General features: G+C 43.4%; 1 protein-coding gene across 1 annotated transcript in view; it reads right to left on the bottom strand.

Annotated features, from left to right (window-relative positions):
• Positions 1-27,375, bottom strand: part of CHRNA6 (cholinergic receptor nicotinic alpha 6 subunit) — a 51,847-nt gene that overhangs the window by 8,645 nt on the left and 15,827 nt on the right. The window contains exon 3 of the mRNA XM_069743157.1: positions 10,072-10,116. Coding sequence (XP_069599258.1) covers positions 10,072-10,116 — 45 coding nt within the window. The remainder of the gene's footprint in view (positions 1-10,071; positions 10,117-27,375) is intronic.

The raw sequence follows: 27,375 nt of genomic DNA, 5'->3' as shown, positions 1-27,375 counted from the left end.
TGCACCTTCACTGTTCCTTGTCTGCTACAGACTACATAACTCCTCCTCCAGACCAGAATGCATATAGGGAAGTTCCCCTGAAACCGGGTTTAGAGCTCCCCTTTCTGGCCTGGAGTCAGAACATGTTGCATGTACAGATTACCTGCCAAAGGGATCCCCCTCATTTCCAGGCATAGCATTACCCTCCCCGAGAGGAAGGCAGTACCACTGTGGTACCTGAACTCCTGGGGTGCCACATCCCTCCCCCATTAAATCCAGTACTCCCAGACTGGGAAAAGAAAACATAAACAATACAGGTTAGGAAATATGCAAACTTTTTCTTCCCTTACAGGAATTTATATAAGTATGACTGGTCTTATACCAGGATGTCCTTGTTCACCAGTTCTAAACCCCCAACGTAGGTCTTATGCGGGCTACAAGGCATAACATCCAGACCTTGTCTTCGGCCACGCCAAACGGTTTTTCTTTGGTCTGAGGAAGCAACAGGGTTCTACTCACACTACCAGGGCATGGTAAAACCATCAGATGCACCTTAAGAGGTGCCAACTATTTACAGTAAAGTTTTTAGGTAATTCACCTTTCTTTACTCTATTGTCCATCTAAGATTTTCAATAAATATGAGCAAATATTTTTAAACAGGTAACACCAATTATTGACATTTTTACATTTTTAGTCCCTGTAATGGGCTGGGATCTGACCTCTGGTACTATGGGTAGATCTATGCAGCACAGGCATTGAGGGTGATTTGACCAGATTCACTAGGCTTGCTATCACTGGTGCTATGCGCTCTCTTATGGCTACACTACTGGGGATTCTAGGTACTTCTGCTCACTGTGGGCATGACAGATTCACCGATAGCAGGGGGTGGATTCTCTTGCGCCACTGCTGGTGTGACATCTGCTGCTTGAGCCCGCTGGTGTGGAGTCTCTTCTGGTTCAGATTGATTTTGAGTCACATCTCCCTCTGGTATTTCCAACTGGGGAAAGGTCAAAACAGGCATCACTATGTCTTGATTTACTTGAGTCCATGACTGGGGAAAATCTCCAAGAATGGTATGCATTTTCTTTTCCTCTTCCTCCATGGGTTGATAAGTACCTGAGTCTTTCTCTCTGTCTCTCAGTTGGTCAGGGCATACCTTAAAATGATCTCTAGATACCGCAGTTGAGGTTTCTCCTCCATCTTTGCTTATGAGACACACTTTAGTATTTTTAAAGTTTGACTGTAAGATGGTGTATGGTTCTGCTTCCCACTGATCATCAAGTTTGTGCATTCTTCTTTTCCATTTTAGAGCTTGTTCACCTGGTGACAAGGGAATTGCAGGGGCACGCTGGTTATAGTTTCTCTCCTGCCTTTGACTTGCCTGGGACAGACTTCTTTCCACACATTCTTGTACTTGGCAGTATTTCTGCTGTCGCTCAGTATCCCAATCTGCACCTGGTGATGTTGTTTCTGGTGTTAGGACTCCCATATCAAGGTCAACAGGTAATTTGCTAGGTCTTCCTCTCATTAGGTAGGCTGGAGTGCAGTTGGTGGAATTCACCGGGATATGATTGTACAGATCTAGCAAGTCCGGCAACTTCTCTGGCCACAAGTTTCTTTCTTCCAAAGGCAAGGTTTTCAACAGGTCAATTACCACCTGGTTCATCTTCTCACACATGCCATTTGTCTGCGGATGGTACAGCGTTGTTCTAATTTTCTTGCATCCATACAGGTTTCAGAACCCTTGGAAAATTTCTGCCTGAAAGGCTGGGCCTTGGTTGGTGAGCACCTTTTCAGGGTATCTGTGTGGTCAACAAAAGTGTTGTTGGAAGGTCTTGGCTGCCGTCTTCGCTGTTTGGTCTTTGACAGGCACGACTACCAGGAATCTGGAGTAATGGTCCACTATGGTCAAAACATAGACATACTTTTAGTCGGACATACAAAGTAGCGGCAGGGAAGGATGTGGAAACAAACGAACGACGGATGTTTCGTGCACACAGCACTTCAACGGATCCTGATGAGGAGAAGAAGATCTCATTTGTGGGTATTGGCAGGTTCCCATGGCAGAGGCGGATAAAGAAAAGACTGCCATAATTGCGAAGGGAAAAGTCTTTAAAGGGGTTAGTACAATAATAAATGTTCGTGACGCCAGCTGTGGTATTCGGTCAGGGATGACCGACGCTGCTTAAAGGGGTCCTCTGGGGTGATGTTATGGCAGCAGGGATGGCATGGCTTCCCACAGGTGAAGCTGGGTCCCCAGGGCTCCTGGTGTAGTAGATAAAGATGGTAGGTGGTGTACAAAGAAACAGAGGACACATGTTGCAGTCTCTTTACCTCTTTACTGTAGAGTTCAGGCAACCGCAGTCCAGAGTGCCGGATCACAGGTACTGGTGTGGTCCAGCCAGCTTGGAAGTGAACCTGGAATCCCCCTAACCAGGTGGGGTTGGAAGCCTTCCTTCTAGTGCTGTGTTGTAGTCCCTTGCTGCCTTAAGCCTCTCACAAGGTCCTCATGTTCTCTATGTCCTGGGACAGTTCCTGCATGATACGCAAAGCGAGCCGTTTAATGTGGGGTCTCTATCCACAGTGACTCCGGGCTCTGGATGTTGCTGTACCTCAGGGTGTAATGTGGGCAAGTCACTTTCAATTTCCTGTCTTCCGGTTCTGTTCCTTGTCTGCTACAAACTACCTAACTCCTCCTCCAGACCAGAATGTATAGAGGGAAGTTCCCCTGAAATCGGGTTTAGAGCTCCCCCTTCTGGCCTGGAGTCAGAATGTGTTGCATGTACAGGTTACCTACCAAAGGGATCCTCGTTTCCAGGCATGACATTATCCTCCCCGAGAGGAAGGCAGTACCACTGTGGTACCTGAACTCCTGGAGTGCCACATTAGCATCATATGCAGTGAAGAGGCAGTAAGCCACAAAGTTCAAACACAAAAGTCTCTTTACTGTGTTACTTCACACTTAAAGGCTCATAGCATTTTACAGTACACGACATCAAAGTTAAATACACACACTTGCATCTCGTCTCAGTGCCCGTCTCATAGCACTACACATCATACGGCTTTAGATTGCAGTCACTAAACATGCCGGACCTCTCCTTGTACAGTATCCATGGGGCGACCGCATGCCATTTTACAGTCTCCAAACACAGCTTCACATGTTGCAGACTCTACACACGCCAGTCCTCCTCTGGCTAGTTCCCGTGGGTGTCCTGCATCGCTGCATCACAGACTCTTTATTCATACAGCCGTACACAGCCCAGGATATCCTTCGGATAGCAGCCGGCCATCATATCCACCTGTTTGCAATCGTTACACATGCCAGTTCTCTTTCGGGCACAGGACATCCACCTCTGGTGCACCTCCGGGCACATGACTGTCCACATTCGACTCTTTCAGGCACAGGACATCCACCTCCGGCACCTCCGGGCATAGGACTGTCCACATTCGAGACCAGTTACCATGGACAACTTGCATCGCTGTATATGCTGTGGGTGTCAGGCTTTTCAGCTGCCATAACTGCTGGCTCCACTGTCCTGTGCCTTCATGCACTCAGCCAGCGCTCTGCAGGCCTCCACTCTGCACACCAGCACACACCAGACTGACATGACGTTGCACCTGACACCTGACACACCCATACCCCTTACTGCAGGCTTTTTAACAAACAAACCTGTGGCTTTCAGCCATATGGAAAACTTGGACCAGAAATCCATGTCTGCCATGCACACCTATGGTCTTCATCCGTCTGCATGCACAACCTGAGGAGAACACACAGCGACCCCTACCTGTGACACCAGTCACTGCCTTACAACTGCTATTCAAATTTGCCTGACACATTAAGGAAATTGGATTTCTTTGGACCTGCGTGTCAACATTTTTTGTAATAAATTGGTGAAAGAGGGAAGTGTGGGGGAGTGTTTTTCAAATAAACTGTTCTCTGTGTGTGTGTTTATTCAAAATTAAGTATTTTTTCTGTGTGTGTGTTTTTTTCTCTATTTACTAACTAGGTTAGTAATGGAAGAGTCTGATAGATGCCTCTCCATTACTAACTTTTGGGGTTGGTGCCAGCTGACATTACATAGCTGACTTCAACCCAAAAAAATATTACCCCAATTGCCACCGCACCGTGGCAACCTGGAAGAGCTGGGCAAAGCACCACAATTGGCGCATCTAATGGATGAGAATGGTTGAGAAGGAGCCAATATCCATGCAACTTCCCAGCCTGATAACATCAGCCCCTAGCTGTCTGTTTTACCTGTGCTGGTTATCAAAAATAGGGAGGATTCCATGTTGTTGTTTTTTTCATTTATTTACTTAACAAATATATTTAAAAAAACAATGTGGAATCCCCCCTATTTTTGATAACCAGCCAAATTAAAGCAGACAGTTGGGGGCTGATTTTATCAGACTGGGAAGGTCCATGCATATTGGTCTTTCCCAGGCTAAAAATACCAGCCCATAGCAACCCCAGAATTGGCGCATTTGTTAGATGCACCAATTCTGACGCTTGGCCCAGCTCTTCCCGGGTTGCCCTGGTGCGGTGGCATTCAGGGTAATGTTTTTTGCAGTCAATGTCAGCTGTGTAACGTCAGCTGGAATCAATCTCAAAAGTTAGTAATGGAGAGGCACCCCCTTACTAGCCCAGTAATTACAAAGAGAAAAATACACACGCGCAGAAAAAAATACTTTATTTAAATAAAAGCGCACACACACACAATTTATTTAAAAAAAATGTTCCCACGACGCTCCTCCAACGTAATCCAAATTTCTCGCTGTCTCCTGTGTCTCTGAAGAGCAGTAAATGCTACTATTTATAAGCAATGTAGTGACGAAAGCTCTCAGCAGAGCAGCTGGCTCTCATTACGAGAAGCATTGAGCCAGCGGCACTGATGAGAGTTGTTCTCACTACCCAATGCCTGTGATTAACAGTACTTTACTGCTATTCAAAGATGCCGGGACATCAGAGGAAACAATTTAAAATAAATTAGAGAATGAGTGATAGTGTGGGGGAGTCTTTCTTAACATAAAGTGTTTTTTTTCTGTGTGTTTTTTTTCAAATAAAGAATTTTTTCTGTCTGTCTGTTTTTATTTTTAACTAGCTGAAGAGCCCGGCGTTGCCTGGGCATAGTAAATATCTGTGGTTAGTTATAGCACGTCACTTCTCTTATTTTCCCATCACGCCTCTCATTTTCCCAATCACATCTTTAATTTTCCCCCTCACATCTCTCATTTTCTCCCTCACACCTCTCATTTTCTCCCTCACTCCTCTCATTCCCCCCTAACACTTGTCATTTCGACCTCACATCTGTCATTTTCCGATCACTACACTATTTTCCCTCACTCCTCTCATTTTGCACTCACACCTTTTCATTTTCACCTCACACCTCTCATTTTCACCTCAGTATATACAGTACATGTTTGCCATCTCCCTTATATATAGTATACACCTGTATGTCATCTCCTGTATTTAGTATATACCTGTATGTCATCTCCCCTGTATATAGTATATACCTGCTGTGTGTCATCTCCCGTGTATATAGTATATACCTGTATGTCATCTCCTCCTATATATAGTATATACCTGTAAGTCATCTCCTCCTATATATAGTATATACCTGTATGTCATCTCCTCCTATATATAGTATATACCTGTATGTCATCTTCTATATATATAGTATATACGTGTGTCATCTCCCCTGTATATAGTATATATCTGTGTGTCATCTCCTCCTGTATATAGTATATACCTGTATGTCATCTTCTATATATAGCATATACCTGTATGTCATCTCCTCCTGTATATAGTATATACCTGTAGGTAATCTGCTCCTGTATATAGTATATACCTGTGTGTCTTCTCCTCCTGTATATAGTATATACCTGTATGTCATCTCCTCCTGTATATAGTATGTACCTGTATGTCATCTCCTCCTCTATATAGTATATACCTGTGTGTCATCTCTCCTGTATATAGTATATATCTGTGTGTCATCTCCCCTGTATATAGTATATACCTGTGTGTCATCTCCTCCTGTATATAGTATATACCTGTATGTCATCTCCTCCTGTATATAGTATATACCAGTGTGATCTCCTGTATTAGACCTCGTTAACACGTTATTTGCTCAGTATTTTTACCTCAGTATTTGTAAGATAAATTGGCAGCCTGATAAATCCCCAGCCAACAGGAAGCCCTCCCCCTGGCAGTATATATTAGCTCACACATACACATAATAGACAGGTCATGTGACTGACAGCTGCTGTATTTCCTATATGGTACATTTGTTGCTCTTGTAGTTTGTCTGCTTATTAATCAGATTTTTATTTTTGAAGGCTAATACCAGACTTGTGTGTGTTTTAGGGCGAGTTTCGTTTGTCAAGTTGTGTGTGTTGAGTTGTGTGTGGCGACATGCATGTAGCGACTTTTGTGAGATGAGTTTTGTGTGGCAACATGCGTGTAGCAACTTTTTGTGTGTCAAGTTGCATGTGACAGGTTAGTGTAGCAAGTTGTGTGCAGCAAGTTTTGGGCATGGCGAGTTTTGCGCGTGGTGAGTTTTATGTCTGGTGCCTTTTGAGTATGTGCAAGTTTTGTGTGAGGCAACTTTTGCATGTGTTGCAAATTTTGTGCATGTGGCAATTTTTCCGCGTGTGCAAGTTTTGCGTGTGGCGAGTTTTCCATGAGGTGAGTTTTGCACTTGTGGCGAGTTTTGCGTGAGCCTAGTTTTTGCATGTGGTGAGTTTTGCGCGTGGCGAGTTTTGAGCGGCGACTTTTGTGTTTCGACTTTTATGTGGCGAGGTTGGTGTATGTGTGGTGAAATGTGTGCTGAGGGTAATATGTGTTCAAGCACGTGGTAGTGTGTGTTGCATTTTGTGTGTGTGTTCATATCCCCATGTGTGGTGAGTATCTAATGTCGGGGCCCCACCTTAGCAACTGTACGGTATATACTCTTTTGCGCCATCGCTCTCATTCTTTAAGTCCCCCTTGTTCACATCTGGCAGCTGTCAATTTGCCTCCTACACTTTTCCTTTCACTTTTCCCCATTATGTAGATAGGGGAAAAATAGTTTGTTGAATTGGAAAGCGCGGAGTTAAAATTTCACCTCACAACATAGCCTATGACGCTCTCGGGGTCCAGACGTGTCACTGTGCAAAATTTTGTGGCTGTAGCTGCGACGCCTCCAACACTTTTCATTTCACTTTTTCCCCATTATGTAGATAGGGGCAAAATTGTTTGGTGAATTGGAAAGCGCGGGGTTAAAATTTCGCCTCACAATATAGCCTATGACGCTCTCAGGGTCCAGACGTGTGACTGTGCAAAATTTTGTTTCTGTAGCTGCGACGCCTCCAACACTTTTCCTTTCACTTTTTTCGCCATTATGTAGATAGGGGCAAAATTGTTTGGTGAATTGGAAAACGCGGGGTTAAAATTTCACCTCACAACGTAGCCTATGACGCTCTCAGGGTCCAGACGTGTGACTGTGCAAAATTTTGTTTCTGTAGCTGCGACGCTTCCAACACTTTTCCTTTCACTTTTTTCCCCATTATGTAGATAGGGGCAAAATTGTTTGGTGAATTGGAACGCGCGGGGTTAAAATTTCGCCTCACAATATAGCCTGTGACGCTCTCGGGGTCCAGACGTGTGACTGTGCAAAATTTTGTGGCTGTAGCTGCGACGGTGCAGATGCCAATCCCGGACATACACACACACACACACACACACACACACATACACACACACATACACACATTCAGCTTTATATAGTAGATTACTGGGTTAATAATGAGGCTGTCTGTTAGATACCTCTCCATTACTAACCCCAGAGATTGATGTCAGATGTGATTCTTGACAAATCCAGCTGTCATCAACCCCAATTATTACCCTGATTTCACCAGGGCAATCGGGAAGACCCAGGCAAAGCAACAGAATTGGCGAATGTAATGTGATGTGCCAATTCTGGGGCAGCTGCGGGCTTGTATTTTTAAACTGGGTCGAACGCAACAACCAGGAACCTTCCCAACCTGATAATATAAGCCTGAAGCTCGTTACCAAAAATAGATGGCACCCCACATCTTTTTAAAATTATTCTTTATGTTTAGATGCATTTTGGATGTGCAGTCATTGACTTTTTGGATTGCTTCCTCCAATATGTGTCTCTAGAGTTCCTGTCCTGTTCCTCTCTGAAGAAGTTAGTTGCATATTTAAATTTCCAGAGGAACATTGCATGGCCTATTAGGCTCCCTACTCCAACTTGGTACTCTCCACAAGGAGAAATTTTAAGACCCTGAGGGATAAATGGCAAGTCAAGAACTTATATCAAGTAAACACATGATAGCAAATATGTATACAGGAGATCATGTGCAGAGTCATTTAGTTATTTTTAATGTTATTAGGGCCTGTTAGATATGTGTTGCTTTAGCTCACGTTAATTGCTACGCAAAATTTGGAACTTATAAACTAGTGGAGAAAGTGACCCATTTCCAGTGGAATGAGAAAGAATCCAATTCACAAGATCAGGTCAGGTGCAGGTCCTAGGTCTGGGACTCGCATCAGTCAGATGTTTATGGCATACACTGGGGATATGCCGTACAATTAAGTATTGTAAAAAAATGTTTTTAAGGGTACGTTCACATTCGCGTCTTTGGACGCAGCGTCGTCGCCGCAAAACAACGCATGCGTCATGCGTCCCTATCTTTAACATTGGGGACGCATGGGCATGCGTTGTCATGCGTTTTGCGACGCATGCGTCGTTTCGACGCACCTGCCAGGGCGCGGCAAACACAACATGTTGCATTTTTTCTGCATCCCAAATTTAAAAAAAATGCATGCGTCGCACTTGCGTTGCATTTGCGTCGTCGATGCGTCAAAAACCCCATTGAAGTGTATTGGCAACGCAGAAGACGCAAGTACTTGCGTTGTTGTGCGTTGTATGACGCATGCGTTCTTGTATAGACGGTGTCTAGACACTGAAAAGACCCTATATATATAAAAAGAGGTTGAACGCATGCGTCAAAAAAGCCTGCGTTTTACATGCGTCTTTCGTGCGTCGTGCGTTGCGTCCGCGACGCTGCGTCCAATGTAAAATATCCTAGTATTAATAACAAAAAATATGATTTACTTGTGAAAAAACAAACGTCCCCACCATGGAAAAACAAAACGTATTTGTTATTGTTTATAAGGATCCATACGATAACATTATATTAGTACTTATTCCGTAATTAAAAAGATCTGAAAAAACATGCCAGAATTGCTGTTTTTGTTAATATTTGCTTGACAATAAAATTAAATAAAAAGTGTTCAAAAAGTTGCATATATCCCAAAATCATATTAATAAAACTACAGCTCATTCCACAAAATACAACAGCACCACCTTAATCATATTAACCTGCAGGAACAAAATTAACATGTTAATTATACTGTAAAGTGAACTCTATAAAAAATAAACAAAAAACTATTTTAGATGTATTGTTTTTTTTACCAATAAATTAATTAATAAATTATCAAAAACCTATAGGTACTCAAAAATGGTATCAGCACTCATACAGCTCCATTTACAGAAAATAAAATTTCAGAATACGGTCACCCTAATAATGTCGTTGTTTTTTTTTGCTGTTGTTTTTTTCTGCAAAAGTAACAAAATCTTAAAAAATCAAATACAGTATATAAACTAAATATTGTTGTGACTGTATTAATCTGCATAATAAAGATAGCATGTCAATTGTACTTAAAGAGGTTGTCAACTACTTTTACATTGATGACCTATCCTTGGGATAGGCACCCTCGCAGATCAGCTGCTATTGGTGACGGCTGTGGCTGCGGATCAGAAATACTCACTTGCCGAGCTGCTCCGTCTACTTGTTGTTAACTGCATATCTGCCTGGTGGAATATCACTATGTAATGTTGTGATTTACTGAGTACTGGTTATACGAGAAAACAGCCCCATTCATTTGAACGGGGCTGAGCTGCAGTTCAAGAATCATCAATATCAAAGTGGTGGAAAATCCCTTTAAATATGCCAGTCTATAGGGTGAACCCTCAAGATGAGTTAGTATGAGGATTTAACAGTTTCAAGCTTAACACTACTAATACTTACATGCCGAAGCCATAGGTTTGTCTCCAGAATTTGGTTAACTTCATCCTTATTTAAAAAAAAAAATAAGAAAAAGGAATTTCACATTTCGAAGTGTTAATAACCTGTTTTACAAGATAACACAAAAAAATTAAATATGTCACTATTTTCAATGCTAGAGTCCAATCTCACAATTAAGTAAATTGTGAAAATATTGTTTAAAGGGAACCTAGATTTTGCCGCTATAAGATGTGGCCACTGCCTTTCAGGGCTAATCTGCGGCATTCTATAATGCTGTAGATAAGCCCTCAGACCGACCTGCAAGTGAGCAAAAATAAGTTGTATTATACACACCCAGGGGGGCGGTCCTGTGCGGTCCGGTCCAATGAGTGTCGCAGGTCCGGGTCCGGCGCCTCTCATCTTCTTGCGATGCCACCCTCCAGCTTCTTCATTGTTCCACGGCATCAGCGCTCCTGCAAAGGCGTACTTCTCTGCCCTGTTGAGTGGAGCTGGGTTGGAATGAGGGTGGGATAGGTCATGGCAATGCCAGCTCGGCTAATTTTTTGATTACCTGTATCTTTTGCCAAAAACCTTACTAGAGTCATAGCACAGCAAGGTGCATGCAACCAATAGTATTTTGGCGGGATTAACTGAAGGTTAAGAGGCTTACTCACTCGAGCTCATTAAGACCAGCATAAACAATGCCAGTCTGGATGAAGTGGGTCCTTTCTTTTTCTTCCAGAGGGCCAAACGCTGGGAAACAGTGGACACTGCCGACTAAATAATGTCTCCGCTGACATGGAGGAAGCAGTGCACCCCTACAGTCTCTTCCGACCAACCACACCTCCCAAAAAATCAATGCTTTCTCTAACCCATCTAGCAGAAATGTCAAAAATGCGGGGAACTTTTATTCTGCCAAGGCCATTTGTAAACTTCTAACATCAGTCATGGGTCATAAAAAATTATCACCTTGGAAACGATCCTGCTGTATACAAATAATTAAGTCACCCCTAATGTGATGGCTGGAAATGCTTCTTTTTGGTGAGATGTGTGATGCTAGGTAGTATTAATTATGCTGCAATTCACAGCTGCTTTTCCATGTTTTTGTCGGTCTGGAGAGCAGTCGATTCTTTGCGATAAGTTTTGTAATGAACTGATCACAGCAGGAAGGTGTTCTGAACACTGAACTAAATTATAATGGATGTCTCCTCACAGTAGGAAATGCATATCTGCTCACTTTACATTTATAGGAACTCACGCAGTGGGACGTCTGCGGTATTTATATCACGTATGATACACTGAGACTGCCGCACACATCACATAAAAGACACTGAGCCGAAACTGATGTATGCATTACATAGGAGTCACCGGGACTGGTGTATATACCGTATATCGCATAGGAGACACTAGGTCTGGTGTATATACATCACATAGGAAACACTAGGGCTGGTGTATATACAGCACATAGGAGACACTTGGGCTGGTGTACATACAGTACAGACCAAAATTTTGGACACACCTTTTCATTTAAAGATTTTTCTGTATTTTCATGACTATGAAAATTGTACATTCACACTGAAGGCATCAAAACTATGAATTAACACATGTGGAATTATATACTTAACAAAAAAGTGTGAAACAACTGAAATTATGTCTTATATTCTAGGTTCTTCAAAATAGCCACCTTTAGCTTTGATGACTGCTTTGCACACTCTTGGCATTCTCTTGATGAGCTTCAAGAGGTAGTCACAGGAAATGGTCTTCCAACAATCTTGAAGGAGTTCCCAGAGATGCTTAGCACTTGTTGGCCCTTATGCCTTCACTCTGAGGTCCAGCTCACCCCAAACCATCTCGATTGGGTTCAGGTCTGGTGACTGTGGAGGCCAGGTCATCTGGCGTAGCACCCCATCACTCTCCTTCTTGGTCAAATAGCTCTTACACAGCCTGGAGGTGTGTTTGGGGTCATTGTCCTGTTGAAAAATAAATGATGGTCCAACTAAACGCAAACTGGATGGAATAGCATGCCGCTGCAAGATGCTGTGGTAGCCATGCTGGTTCAGCATGCCTTCAATTTGGAATAAATCCCCAACAGTGTTACCAGCAAAGCACCCCTACACATCACACCTCCTCCTCCTTGCTTCACATTGGGAACCAGGCATGTAGAGTCCATCCATTTCTGCGTCACACAAAGACACGGTGGTTGGATCCAAAGATCTCAAATTTGGACTCATCAGACCAAAGCACAGATTTCCACTGGTCTAATGTCCATTCCATGTGTTCTTTAGCCCAAACAAGTCTCTTCTGCTTGTTGCCTGTCCTTAGCAGTGGTTTCCTAGCAGCTATTTTACCATGAAGGCCTGCTGCACAAAGTCTCCTCTTAACTGTTGTTGTAGAGATGTGTCTGCTGCTAGAACTCTGTGTGGCATTGACCTGGTCTCTAATCTGAGCTGCTGTTAACCTGCGATTTCTGAGGCTGGTGACTCAGATAAACTTATCCTCAGAAGCAGAGGTGACTCTTGGTCTTCCTTTCCTGGGGCGGTCCTCATGTGAGCCAGTTTCTTTGTAGCGCTTGATGGTTTTTGCAATTGCACTTGGCGATACTTTCAAAGTTTTCCCAATTTTTCGGACTGACTGACCTTCAATTCTTAATGTAATGATGTCCACACATTTTTCTTTACTTAGAATGTGTTTTATGGCAAGAAGAAAGCAGCTAACAGTCTATTCAGTAGGACTATCAGCTGTGTATCCACCAGACTTCTGCACAACACAACTGAAGGTCCCAACCCCATTTATAAGGCAAGAAATCCCACTTATTAAACCTGACAGGGCACACCTGTGAAGTCACTATTCCCGGTGACTACCTCTTGAAGCTCATCAAGAGAATGCCAAGAGTGTGCAAAGCAGTCATCAAAGCAAAAGGTGGCTACTTTCAAGAACCTAGAATATAAGACATATTTTCGGTTGTTTCACACTTTTTTTGTTAAGTATATAATTCCACATGCATTAATTCATAGTTTTGATGCCTTCAGTGTGAATTAACAATTTTCATAGTCATGAAAATACAGAAAAGTCTTTAACCTCTTTCTGACCTCGGACGGGATAGTACGTCCGAGGTCAGATACCGCGCTTTGATGCAGGGCTCCGGCGGTGAGTTCGCTTCAAAGCCGGGACATGTCAGCTGTTTTGAACAGCTGACATGTGCCCGCAATAGTGGCGGTTGAAATCGCGATTCACCCGCCGCTATTAACTAGTTAAATGCCGCTGTCAAACATTGACAGCGGCATTTAACCGGCGCTTCCAGCCGGGCGGCCGGAAATGAACGCATCGCCGACCCGGTCACATGATCGGGGGTCAGCGATGCATCAGAATGGTAACCATAGAGGTCCTTGAGACCTCTATGGTTATTGATGCCGGCCTGCTGTGAGCGCCCCCTGTGGTCGGCACTCATAGCACACCTGCATTTCTGCTGCACAGCAGAGATCTAATGATCGCTGCTATGTAGCAGAGCCGATCGAGTGGTGCCAGCTTCTAGCCTCCCATGGAGGCTATTGAAGCATGGCAAAAGTTAAAAAAGAGTTTAAAAAAAATGTGAAAAAAATAAAAAAAATATAAAAGTTTAACCCCTTTCTGCCATTAGACGTACTATTGCGTCCATGTGGGGTGGGCTTTACTTCCCAAGGACGCAATAGTACGTCATATGCGATCGGCAGCGCTCACGGGGGGAGCGCCGCCGATCGCGGCCGGGTGTCAGCTGTTTATCGCAGCTGACATCCGGCACTATGTGCCAGGAGCGGTCACGGACCGCCCCCGGCACATTAACCCCCGGCACACCGCGATCAAAGATGATCGCGATGTGCCGGCGGTACAGGGAAGCTTCCCGCAGGGAGGGGGCTCCCTGCGGGCTTCCCTGAGCCCCCCGCAGCAACGCGATGTGATCGCGTTGCTGCGAGGGTCTCACCTCCCTCCCTGCTCCCTCCAGCCCCGGATCCAAGATGGCCACGGATCCGGGTCCTGCAGGGAGGGAGGTGGCTTCACAGAGCCTGCTCAGAGCAGGCACTGTGAAGCCTGCAGTGCTGCAAGTCAGATCAGTGATCTGACAGAGTGCTGTGCAAACTGTCAGATCACTGATCTGTGATGTCCCCCCCTGGGACAAAGTAAAAAAAAAAAATTTCAAATGTGTAAAAAAAAATAAAAAAAAATATTCCAAAATAATGAAAAAAAAAATAAAAATATTATTCCCATAAATACATTTCTTTATCTAAATAATAAAAAAAAAACAATAAAAGTACACATATTTAGTATCGCCGCGTCCGTAACGGCCCGACCTATAAAACTGGCCCACTAGTTAACCCCTTCAGTAAACACCGTAAGAAAAAAAAAAAAAAAACGAGGCAAAAAACAACGCTTTATTATCATACCGCCGAACAAAAAGTGGAATAACACGCGATCAAAAAGACAGATATAACTAACCATGGTACCGCTGAAAACGTCATCTTGTCCCGCAAAAAACGAGCCACCATACATCATCATCAGCAAAAAAATAAAAAAGTTATAGTCCTGAGAATAAAGCGATGCAAAAATAATTATTTTTTCTATAAAATAGTTTTTATCGTATAAAAGCGCCAAAACATAAAAAAATGATATAAATGAGGTGTCGCTGTAATCGTACTGACCCGAAGAATAAAACTGCTTCATCAATTTTACAAAACGCGGAACGGTATAAACGCCTCCCCCAAAAGAAATTCATGAATAGCTGGTTTTTGGTCATTCTGCCTCACAAAAATCGGAATAAAAAGCGATCAAAAAATGTCACGTGCCCGAAAATGTTATCAATAAAAACATCAACTCGTCCCGCAAAAAACAAGACCTCACATGACTCTGTGGACCAAAATATAGAAAAATTATAGCTCTCAAAATGTGGTAACGCAAAAAATATTTTTTGCAATAAAAAGCGTCTTTCAGTGTGTGACGGCTGCCAATCATAAAAATCCGCTAAAAAACCCGCTATAAAAGTAAATCAAACCCCCCTTCATCACCCCCTTAGTTAGGGAAAAATTAAAAAAATGTATTTATTTCCATTTTCCCATTAGGGCTAGGGTTAGAGTTAGGGCTAGGGTTAGGGCTAGGGTTAGGGCTAGGGTTAGGGTTAGGGTTAGGGCTAGGGTTAGGGCTAGGGTTAGGGCTAGGGTTAGGGTTAGGGCTAGGGTTAGGGTTAGGGCTAGGGTTAGGGTTAGAGTTAGGGCTAGGGTTAGGGTTAGGGCTAGGGTTAGGGCTAGGGTTAGGATTAGGGTTAGGGCTAGGGTTAGGGCTAGGGCTACAGTTTGGGTTGGGGCTAAAGTTACAGTTAGGGTTTAGATTACATTTACGGTTGGGAATAGAGTTGGGATTAGGGTTAGGGGTGTGTCAGGGTTAGAGGTGTGGTTAGGGTTACTGTTGGGATTAGGGTTAGGGGTGTGTTTGGATTAGGGTTTCAGTTATAATTGGGGGTTTCCACTGTTTAGGCACATCAGGCGCTCTCCAATCGCGACATGGCGTCCGATCTCAATTCCAGCCAATTCTGCGTTGAAAAAGTAAAACAGTGCTTCTTCCCTTCCGAGCTCTCCCGTGTGCCCAAACAGGGGTTTACCCCAACATATGGGGTATCAGCGTACTCAGGACAAATAGGACAACAACTTTTGGGGTCCAATTTCTCCTGCTACCCTTGGGAAAATACAAAACTCGGGGCTAAAACATATTTTTTGTGGGAAAAAAAAAGATTTTTTATTTTCACGGCTCTGCGTTATAAACTGTAGTGAAACACTTGGGGGTTCAAAGTTCTCACAACACATCTAGATTAGTTCCCTGGGGGGTCTAGTTTCCAATATGGGGTCACTTGTGGGGGGTTTCTACTGTTTAGGTACATTAGGGGTTCTGCAAACGCAATGTGACGTCTGCAGACCATTCCATCTAAGTCTGCATTCCAAATGGCGCTCCTTCCCTTCCGAGCTCTGCCATGCGCTCAAACGTTGGTTTCCCCCAACATACGGGGTATCAGCGTACTCAGGACAAATTGGACAACAACTTTTGGGGTCGAATTTCTCCTCTTACCCTCGGGAAAATACAAAACTGGGGGCTAAAAAATAATTTTGGGGGGAAAGATTTTTTTTTTTAATTTTCACGGCTCTGCGTTACAAACTGTAGTGAAACACTTGGGGGTTCAAAGCTATCACAACACATCTAGATGAGTTCCTTAGGGGGTCTAGTTTCCAAAATGGTGTCACATGTGGGAGGTTTCTACTGTTTAGGTACATTAGGGGCTCTGCAAATGCAATGTGACACCTGCAGACCATTCCATCTAAGTCCTCATTCCAAATGGAGCTCCTTCCCTTCCGAGCCCTCCCATGCGCCCAAACAGTGGTTCCCCCCCACATATGGGGTATCAGCGCACTCAGGACAAATTGGACAACAAATTGTGGGGTCGAATTTCTCCTGTTACCCTCGGGAAAATACAAAACTGGGGGCTAAAAAATAATTTTTGTGGGAAAAAATTTTTGTTTTATTTTTACGGCTCTCCATTATAAACTTCTGTGAAGCCCTTGGTGGGTCAAAGCGCTCAGCACACATCTAGATAAGTTCCTAAGGGGGTCTACTTTCCAAAATGGTGTCACTTGTGGGGGGTTTCTACTGTTTAGGTACATTAGGGGCTCTGCAAACGCAATGTGACACCTGCAGACCATTCCATCTAAGTCTGCATTCAAATGGCACTCCTTCCCTTCTGAGCCCTCCCATGTGCCCAAACAGTGGTTCCCCCACATATGGTGTATCATCGCACTCAGGACAAATTGGGCAACAAATTTTGGGGTCCAATTTCTCCTGTTACCCTCAGGAAAATACAAAACTGGGGGCTAAAAAAATAATTTTTGTGGGAAAAAAATTTTGTTTTATTTTTACGGCTCTGCATTATAAACTTCTGTGAAGCACTTGGTGGGTCAAAGTGCTCACCACACCTCTAGATAAGTTCCTTAGGGGGTCTACTTTCCAAAATGGTGTCATTTGTGGGGGGTTTCAATGTTTAGGCACATTAGTGGCTCTTCAAACGCAACATGGCGTCCCATCTCAATTCCTGTCAATTTTGCTTTGAAAAGTCAAACGGCGCTCCTTCCCTTCCGAGCTCTCCCATCCACCCAAACAGTGGTTTACCCCCACATATGGGCTATCAGCGTACTCAGGACAAATTGTACAACAACTTTTGGGGTCCAATTTCTTCTCTTACCCTTGGGAAAATAAAAAATTGGGGGCAAAAAGATAATTTTTGTGAAAAAATATGATTTTTTATTTTTACGGTTCTACATTATAAACTTCTGTGAAGCACTTGTTGGGTCAAAGTGCTCACCACACCTCTAGATAAGTTCCTTAGGGGGTCTACTTTCCAAAATGGTGTCACTTGTGGGGGGTTTCAATGTTTAGCCACATCAGGGGCTCTCCAAACGAAACATGGCGTCCCATCTCAATTCCAGTCAATTTTGCATTGAAAAGTCAAATGGCACTCCTTCGCTTCCGAGCTCTGCCATGCGCCCAAACAGTGGTTTACCCCCACATGTGGGGTATTGGCATACTCAGGACAAATTGTACAACAATGTTTGGGGTCCATTTTCTCCTGTTACCCTTGGTAAAATAAAACAAATTGGAGCTGAATTACATTTTTTGTGAAAAAAAGTTAAATGTTCATTTTTATTTAAACATTCAAAAAATTCCTGTGAAGCACCAGAAGGGTTAATAAACTTCTTGAATATGGTTTTGAGCACCTTGAGGGGTGTAGTTTTTAGAATGGTGTCACACTTGGGTATTTTCTATCATATAGACCCCTCAAAATGACTTCAAATGAGATGTGGTCCCTAAAATAAAATGGTGTTGTAGAAATGAGAAATTGCTGGTCAACTTTTAACCCTTATAACTCCCTAACAAAAAAAAATTTTGGTTCCAAAATTGTGCTGATGTAAAGTAGACATGTGGGAAATGTTACTTATTAAGTATTTTGTGTGACATATCTCTGTGATTTAATTGCATAAAAATTCAAAGTTGGAAAATTGCAAAATTTTCATAATTTTCGCCAAATTTCCGTTTTTTTCACAAATAAACGCAGGTACTATCAAATAATTTTTACCATTGTCATGAAGTACAATATGTCACGAGAAAACAATGTCAGAATCACCAGGATCCATTGAAGCGTTCCAGAGTTATAACCTCATAAAGGGACAGTGGTCAGAATTGTAAAAATTGGCCCGGTCATTAACGTGCAAACCACCCTTGGGGGTAAAGGGGTTAAATCACCCCCCTTTCGCCCCATTCAAAATAAATCAGTAAAAAAAAATCAAACCTACACATATTTGGTATCGCCGCATTCAGAATTGCCCGATCTATCAATAAAAAAAGGATTAACCTGATCGCTAAACGGCGTAGCAAGAAAAAAATTGAAAACGCCAAAATTACGTTTTTTGGTCACCGCGATATTGAATTAAAATGCAATAACGGGCGATCAAAAGAAGATATCTGCACCAAAATGCTATCATTAAAAACACCAGCTCGGAATGCAAAAAATAAGCCCTCAACCAACCCCAGATCATGAAAAATGGAGATGCTACGGGTATCGGAAAATGGCGCAATTTTTTTTAGCAAAGTTTGGAATTATTTTTCACCACTTAGATAAAAGAGAACCTAGACATGTTTGGTGTCTATGAACTCTTAATGACCTGGAGAATCATAATGGCTGGTCAGTTTTAGCATTTAGTGAACCTAGTAAAAAAGCCAATCAAAAAACAAGTGTTGTATTGCACTTTTTTTGCAGTTTCACCGCACTTGGAATTTTTTTCCTGTTTTCTAGTACAAGACATGCTAAAACCAATGATGTCGTTCAAAAGTACAACTCGTTTCACAAAAAATAAGCTTTCACATGGCCATATTGACGGTAAAATAAAAAAGTTATGGCTCTGGGAAAAAGGGGAGCAAAAAACAAATACGGAAAAACGGAAAATCCCAAGGTCATGAAGCGGTTAAATGAGAAGGTGTGTCCAAACTTTTGGTCTGTACTGTACATTGCATAGGAGACAGTGGGGCTGATGCACACATTACATAGGAAACAGGAAGAATTAAAGAGCAGGCATATATCAAGAGAAAATGACATTTACCGTCAAGTGGCTGGAGGTTTCCCATCCCTGCCCTATAGGGTTGAGATGAATCTAGTCCAACAAAAGCAAATCTGCATTAACCCCTTATAGTTTTCTATGCCTTACAACTATGCTATTTAGTGAGACCACAGACCACATTTTGAGATCTGTACATTTAAAAGATGTCTTTTTAATTTTGATGGTTATTATTTTTTTTGACCCACGCCAGTATTTCCTTGGAATCACTTCTGACCATACCAATGTAACTTTTTGGAAACTATTTCCACTCTTCCCTTCTCTCCTTCCACCCCAAAACTAAAAATTATGTTTTATTAACAAAATAAGTTCACCCATTTTGATTTTAAACAAGTCATTACCACCTGCACGTTACCTGCAAACTGCCTGGTGCACTCCACTTCTTTCCAGTTTCTGAAGCATCCAGATGGCCATCTATAGGCCACTCATCCTGATGTCAGCTCTTTTCTCAGGCTCAGTAAATAAAAGAATGACCAATGACAAAAACAATATTTTTAAAAGCTGAACCTGAAAGACAACTATATGCAGGATGCTAAAATGAAACTAAGAATGCGTACAACCAGCAAAACCAATGGTAAACTAGTATAATAAAACTGGAAACATTCTGATTTCATTCTACCCAGCTGAACTCTGAAGCTTTTAAACACAATTTTCTTAGCCCAGCCTTGAAAACAGCACTAAAATAATATCTAGTAAGCAGAGACTATCCTTCTAAAGCAACTTAAACATAGCCACTTTCACGAATGGCATCACATTCCCTCACTAGACAAAACCAGGGAACCTGGAATTCGATGCCCTAGCAGGCAGCCATGGTCCCCATCAAAAAAATATTTGCTTTGGATATCCTAACACAAATTTTATTTCTATGGTTTGTGCCAATAACACATCATTAGCGATCAACCCTCACTTCTTGGATTTACTAGGTGTAACCAACTCCCTATTATGTAATTCACCAAAGTAAGCAAATGAGAAAGCAGAACAAGACCACCTTCCAACAATCCCTACAAATCACTTCCAAGACAGCTAACAGCTGTCCAATCCTAAGGAAACTGGTCACTAGCTATCCATTATTATTTTTACCATACCTCCATTCCCTTCATTCCTGTATCATCTATTTAATCATGAAGAGCTTTATAATATTTGTGACCATACATAATTTCAAGAAAAATCCTATACCGAAAAGAGATTTCTGTACATATGAAGCCGATGCACTTAAGTCCCGCAAATAAAATAAGAATTGTAATCCCTTGAAGAGCAGCACCCTTTGCGCAATAAAAGCACACATATCAGGCTTTTTCTATGACAAATCCGAAATGTCTCCAACACTGAACGAAACAAGCTGACAAAGTCCTTTTTACCACAAGAATGGTGGGCAATATACTCCCTCAAAGTCTTAAAGGACTGGAGCTCTGAACGGAATGAATCTGAATCTACTCGTTCATCCCACTATCTTTTCCACAGAGAGTGAGAATGCATGCCTCAAACTTTACTATCTACTTCAAAATGTAGCTAGAAGCCTCAAGCCTCAAGCACCTTTTTGTACTACACGTTTTCCTTCCACTCAACTGTCCATTAATATGCTTGGATACAGCACTCTGTGAGCAGCCAGCTTCTTTAGCAATGAGCTTTTGTGGCTTACCTTCCTTATGGAGTATGTCAATGTCTGCGTTCTAGACATCTGTCAAGTCAGAAGTCTTCCCCATGATTGTAGAGCCTACTGAAACAGACTAAGGGACCTTTTTAACTGCTTAGGAAGCCTTTGCAGGTGTTTTTTGTTAATTATTCTAATTTACTGAGATAATGATTTTTGGGTTTTCATTGGCTGTAAGCCATAACCATCAACATTAATGAAAAAAACACTTGAAATAGATCACTCTGTTTGTAATGACTCTATATAATATATGAGTTTCACTTTTTTGTATTGAAGAACTGAAAGCAAATTAAATTTTTGATGAAATTCTAATTTTGTGAGAATCACCTATATGTCTGCTCCTTATCTTTCAATGTCAGTGCTATATAATATCAGATATTTTATGTTGAGGATTTGTTAATAACCTATATAACAAAGCAAAGAATTGCTAAATCCTTGGAAAATTAGATTTAAGCAGGAATATTTATCAAATGAGGCTGAAACACTGATCTCACAATTATATGCATACACAAGAAAGGATTAGCTTGACCTTGGGCTGAAAATCTCTGAAACAAAATAGACACGCACAGAAGCTGAATCACAGCCAACGTTATCACACACTGGACTCACATATAGTACACACACAGCTCACATATAAGGAATCTTTTCCACTTGTGAGAAAAAAAAAACGGTCCGATTTATGGACTGAAAAAACAGATGTAACGTATGCGATTGTCGTGAGAGTGTCATGCAATTTTTTTATCGCAACATCCGTATGACATCCGTATTGCTGTCCGATTTTAACGCACCGCTGTCCTTTGAAAAGCCGGTAATTCAGCGCAGTGTACAGTAAAATCACACTGACAGGTTAGATTAGAGTAGATATATACACATAGAATAGGTATATATACATATATATATGTCAGGGAGACACCTATATATATATATTTATATTTAATGCAGCGCTAGATAGCTTAAAAGCCGGTAATTCAATTGCCAGCTTTTGTTATCTCCTTCACAAACCCGACATGATATGAGACATGGTTTACATACAGTAAACCATCTCATATCCCCTTTTTTTTGCATATTCCACACTACTAATGTTAGTAGTGTGTATGTGCAAAATTTGGGCGCTCTAGCTATTATATTTAAGGGTTAAATCACGGAAAAAAATTGGCGTGGGCTCCCGCGCAATTTTCTCCGCCAGAGTGGTAAAGCCAGTGACTGAGGGCAGACATTAATAGCCTAGAGAGGGTCCATGGTTATTGGCCCCCCCTGGCTAAAAACATCTGCCCCCAGCCACCCTAGAAAAGGCACATCTGGAAGATGCGCCTATTCTGGCACTTGGCCGCTCTCTTCCCATTCCCGTGTAGCGGTGGGATATGGGGTAATGAAGGGTTAATGTCACCTTGCTATTGTAAATTGACATTAAGCCAAATTAATAATGGAGAGGCGTCAGTTATGACACCTATCCATTATTAATCCAATTGTCTGAAATGGTTAAAAAACACACACATTATTACAAAGTATTTTAATGAAATAAAGACACAGGTTTTTGTAATATTTTATTATCCTGGTAATCCACCTGAATACCCTCGTTCTGTAAAAAAGGAAAAATAAAAAATAAACAATATACCATACCTTCCGATGATCAGTCTCGTCCCACGCTGTAAATCCATCTGAAGGGGTTAACTAATTTTACACCCAGGAGCTCTGCTAATACAGCTGTGCTCGTGGCTGTAAAACCCCGGGGAATGAATGGAATGTAGGTCAATGATCTGTAGTTACCTTCAGTTGTGGTGATGCGCCCTCTGCTGGATGTCCTCCTGAAATGCTGCCTTACAGTTCACACACTAGATACAAACCGCACACACTGCTCACATATTTGATGCAAACCGTACACGCCACTCACTTATTAGATGCAAACCGTACACACACACTGTTAGGTGTGGAGTTCCCGTCACTGCACAGGGGGAATCTTGAACCATGTCCTCTGTGGTCTCCCATTCTTCCCCAGCTGCAGCGGAACCTGCTCAGCAGAGATGTCGGTGCCAGCGTCTTGCTCAAGCTGATGCTGAGCATCTGGTTACTGCTGCCGTCCCATGTCCAGCTATTGTAACCAGCATTAATCAGCGGCGAGCAGATGCTTCAGGGACCAAGTCCTGCTTTTTGTCTACTGAGCATGCCCGTGGGATGACCTATCATTGGAGGTCGCAGGCCACATGCTCATGTCCCGAAGCAGATCTGATTGGATCACTGGGAAGGTACCGGAAGGCTGCAACTATAAAAGGTTTGCATGGCCGCTCAGCCATGCTCTAGTCTAGTATAAACTAAAATTGTGTGTGTGTGTGTGTATGTGTGTTTGATATCTGGTGAAAGCTCCTAATTATCCCGCTCCCTAGCATTGTTGCATGTGGCGGGGTGTTTGAGCTGACTAGCGCCAGATTGTACCATCCAGCACTAGGCATGAGAATACTGCGTCAAATAGCAGCGTCCATTAGTGCGGTGCCATGTGCAATAAGTGCACTTTCCAGGCCCTAGTTAGGGTGGTTAGTGGCATTTGTCAGAGTGGCGCTGTGTGCACCTAGTGTGCTAAATCTATTAGTTTAGTTTCTCCCTGGCACCGCAGTTGCGGCGCCGAGCGCTAGTGGGTCTGGGGGGACTCTACCCTGTATCCTTGGGGCAGAGTCCTGTGACCTTACACTAGCGTTCACTCAGCAGTGTTGCAGTCCTGTGAAGCAACAGGGTTCGCCTCCTTACATACCGAGTGAAGTTAACCCATGCGTGTTCACATTATACCGCCATATAGTCCTCCATAACCGAGCAGTAGGTGTCACCTCTGCACAATGGACCCCAGGCTGCGAACGCACAATATACTTTCCTGTATATTATTTGGTGCGTTCCGCCAGCCCTAACACACACCGCTCACATACTGTATTAGATACATGCCGTACACACACTGCTCACATATTAGATGCAAACCGCACACACACCGTTCACAAGTTAGATGCAAACCACACACACACCGTTCACATCTTAGATGCAAACAGCACACACACCGCTCCCATGTTAGATGCAAACTGCACACACACCATTCACATGTTAGATGCAAACCGCACACACACCGTTCACATGTTAGATGCAAACCGCACACACACCGTTCACATGTTAGATGCAAACTGCACACACACCGTTCACATGTTAGATGCAAACTTCACACACACCATTCACATGTTAGATGCAAACCGCACACCCACCATTCACATGTTAGATGCAAACTGCACACACACCGTTCACATGTTAGATGCAAACTGCACACACACCGTTCACATGTTAGATGCAAACTGCACACACACCGTTCACATGTTAGATGCCAACTGCACACAGAATGCTCACATATTCATTGCAAACTGCACACACACGTTCACATGTTAGATGCAAACTGTACACATAATGCTCACATATTCGTCGCAAAACATACACACACCGCTCACATGTTAGATGCAAACCGCACATATACTGCTCACATGTTAGATGCAAACCGCACACACACCGCTCACATGTTAGATGCAAACCGCACACACACTGCTCACATGTTAGATGCAAACCGCACACACACCGCTCACATGTTAGATGCAAACCGCACACACACCGCTCCCATGTTAGATGCAAACTGCACACACACCATTCACATGTTAGATGCAAACCGCACACACACCGTTCACATGTTAGATGCAAACCGCACACACACTGTTCACATGTTAGATGCAAACTGCACACACACCGTTCACATGTTAGATGCAAACTGCACACACACCGTTCACATGTTAGATGCAAACCGCACACCCACCATTCACATGTTAGATGCAAACTGCACACACACCATTCACATGTTAGATGCAAACCGCACACCCACCATTCACATGTTAGATGCAAACTGCACACACACCGTTCACATGTTAGATGCAAACCGCACACACACCGTTCACATGTTAGATGCAAACCGCACACACACCCAGCGTCGGACTGGAGCACCTTGGGCCCACCAGAGAAAATCATTCTTGGGGCCCACTATGTAGCTACATAGAAATAGATACAAGACCAACAATTGTGCGGTAAAAAGCGCTAATATCAGGGTATAATATAAGGTACTTCACGTCTTAATAATGTAGCAAGGGTTGGGGTAGCCCCCTCACAGAATATAATGTAGCCCCCTCAAAGTATAATGCAGTCCCCTCTAATAGAATATAATGCAGCACCCCACAAAATATAATGCAACCCTCTCAGGTATGACGCAGTCCCCACCATAGAATATAATGTAGCACCCCATAGGGTATAATGCAGCCCCCCCCCATATAGTGTAATGCCACCCACCACAGAATATAATGTAGTCCACTGAGAGAATGCAGTTCCACCACAGAATATAATGCAGCCCCCCCATAGAGTATACTGTAGCCCCCTCATATAGTATGATGTAGCCCCCATAATATTATGTAGTCCCCTGAGAGAATAATGCAGCCCCACCACAGAATATAATGCAGCCCCCCATAGAGTATACTGTAACCCCTCATATAGTATGATGTAGCCCCCCATAATATAATGTAGTACCTTGAGTATAATGCAGTCCCCCCACAGAATATAATGTAGCCCCCCAGGGCCGTATTTAGAGTTTCTGCTGCCCTAGGCACTTTTAGCGCTGCCTCCCCTTTTGGTGAGTATGACACAATCGGCAGTGACTTTGGCAAGAATCGCTTATGTGAAAGTCGCCTTTTGCAGGAGATCGGGCAGTTTTTCTGCATCTGCCGCGTAACGGATCACTTATGGCAACACTGCGTTCGGCCTCATTCATTCCCTATGGGATTTGCGGCACTTGCTGTGATCTGGCAGATGCGGTACCATACCTCCCAACTTTTGAAGGGAAGGAGGTATTAAGTTTGCGGCGCGCGTAGTGCGCCGTGGCAAATTTTAGGCCACGCCTCTGACCAGACCCATTTCACAACTAGTCACACCCATATCCACGTCCCAACCGCAGCCATTTAGCACTGCTGATCACACTGTTTTATATACAATAATTATAAGCAAACAAAAATATGGCCACACATGATGCTCAATACTGTATAACGGCCACCACACATGATGTTCCATACTGTATAATGGCCACACATGATGCTGCATACTGTATAATGACCCCACATGATGCTCCATACTGTATAACGGCCACACATGATGCTCCATACTGTACAATGGCCACACATGATGCTCCATACTGTATAATGACTGCACATGATGCTCCATACTGTATAATGGCCGCACATGATGCTCCATACAGTATAATGACTGCACATGATGCTCCATACTGTATAATGGCCGCACATGATGCTCCATACTGTATAATGACTGCACATGATGCTCCATACTGTATAATGGCCGCACATGATGCTCCATACTGTATAATGACTGCACATGATGCTCCATACTGTATAATGGCCACACATGATGCTCCATACTGTATAATGACCGCACATGATGCTCCATATTGTATAATGACCCCCCTCCTGTATGCATGGCTCATCTCCCTCCTACCCCATATACATAGCTCATATTACCCCCTCCTGTATGCATGACTCATATCTCCCCATGTATGCATGGCTCATATTCCCCCCCCCTGTATGCATGGCTCATAGTCCGCCCCTGTATATTCCACCCCTGTACGCATGGCTTATATTCCCCCCCCCCCCCGTATGCATGGCTCATATCCCCCCCCTGTATGCATGGCTTATATTCCCCCCTGTATGCATGGCTTATATTCCCCCCCTGTATGCATGGCTCATATCCCCCCCCTGTATGCATGGCTCATATTCCCCCCCCCCTGTATGCATGGCTCATATCCCCCCCCCCCTGTATGCATGGCTTATATTCCCCCCTGTATGCATGGCTTATATTCCCCCCTGTATGCATGGATCATATTCCCCCCTGTATGCATGGCTCATATTCCCCCCCTGCATGGATCATATTCCCCCCTGCATGGCTCATATTCCCCCCTGCATGGCTCATATTCCCCCCTGCATGGCTCATATTCCCCCCTGCATGGCTCATATTCCCCCCTGCATGGCTCATATTCCCCCCTGCATGGCTCATATTCCCCCCTGCATGGCTCATATTCCCCCCTGCATGGCTCATATTCCCCCCTGCATGGCTTATATTCTCCCTGCATGGCTCATATTCCCCCCTGTATGCAGGCTTATCTCTCCGCTCCTGCTCCTGCTTGGCGCGCCGGCTTATGTCCTCCTTCATCCCCCCCGTCCCTCATACTCACCTGCTGTCCCACTGCACGGCCGTGCCGACATCCCTTGCGCTCTGTCCCGACACCAGGTGGCGGCGCCGGCGCAGCACCTTCTTCCTGCTTGAGCGGTCATGTGACACCGTTCATTAAGATCATGAATATGCGCATATTCATGATCTTAATGAGCGGTGTCACGTGACAGCTCGTTCAGGACGAGCTGCAGTGCAGACGCCGAG

This window comes from Ranitomeya imitator, chromosome 1 (assembly GCF_032444005.1).
Source record: "Ranitomeya imitator isolate aRanImi1 chromosome 1, aRanImi1.pri, whole genome shotgun sequence".
NCBI classification, from domain to species: Eukaryota; Metazoa; Chordata; class Amphibia; order Anura; family Dendrobatidae; genus Ranitomeya; species Ranitomeya imitator.
This window is presented reverse-complemented; position numbering and strand designations above follow the sequence as displayed.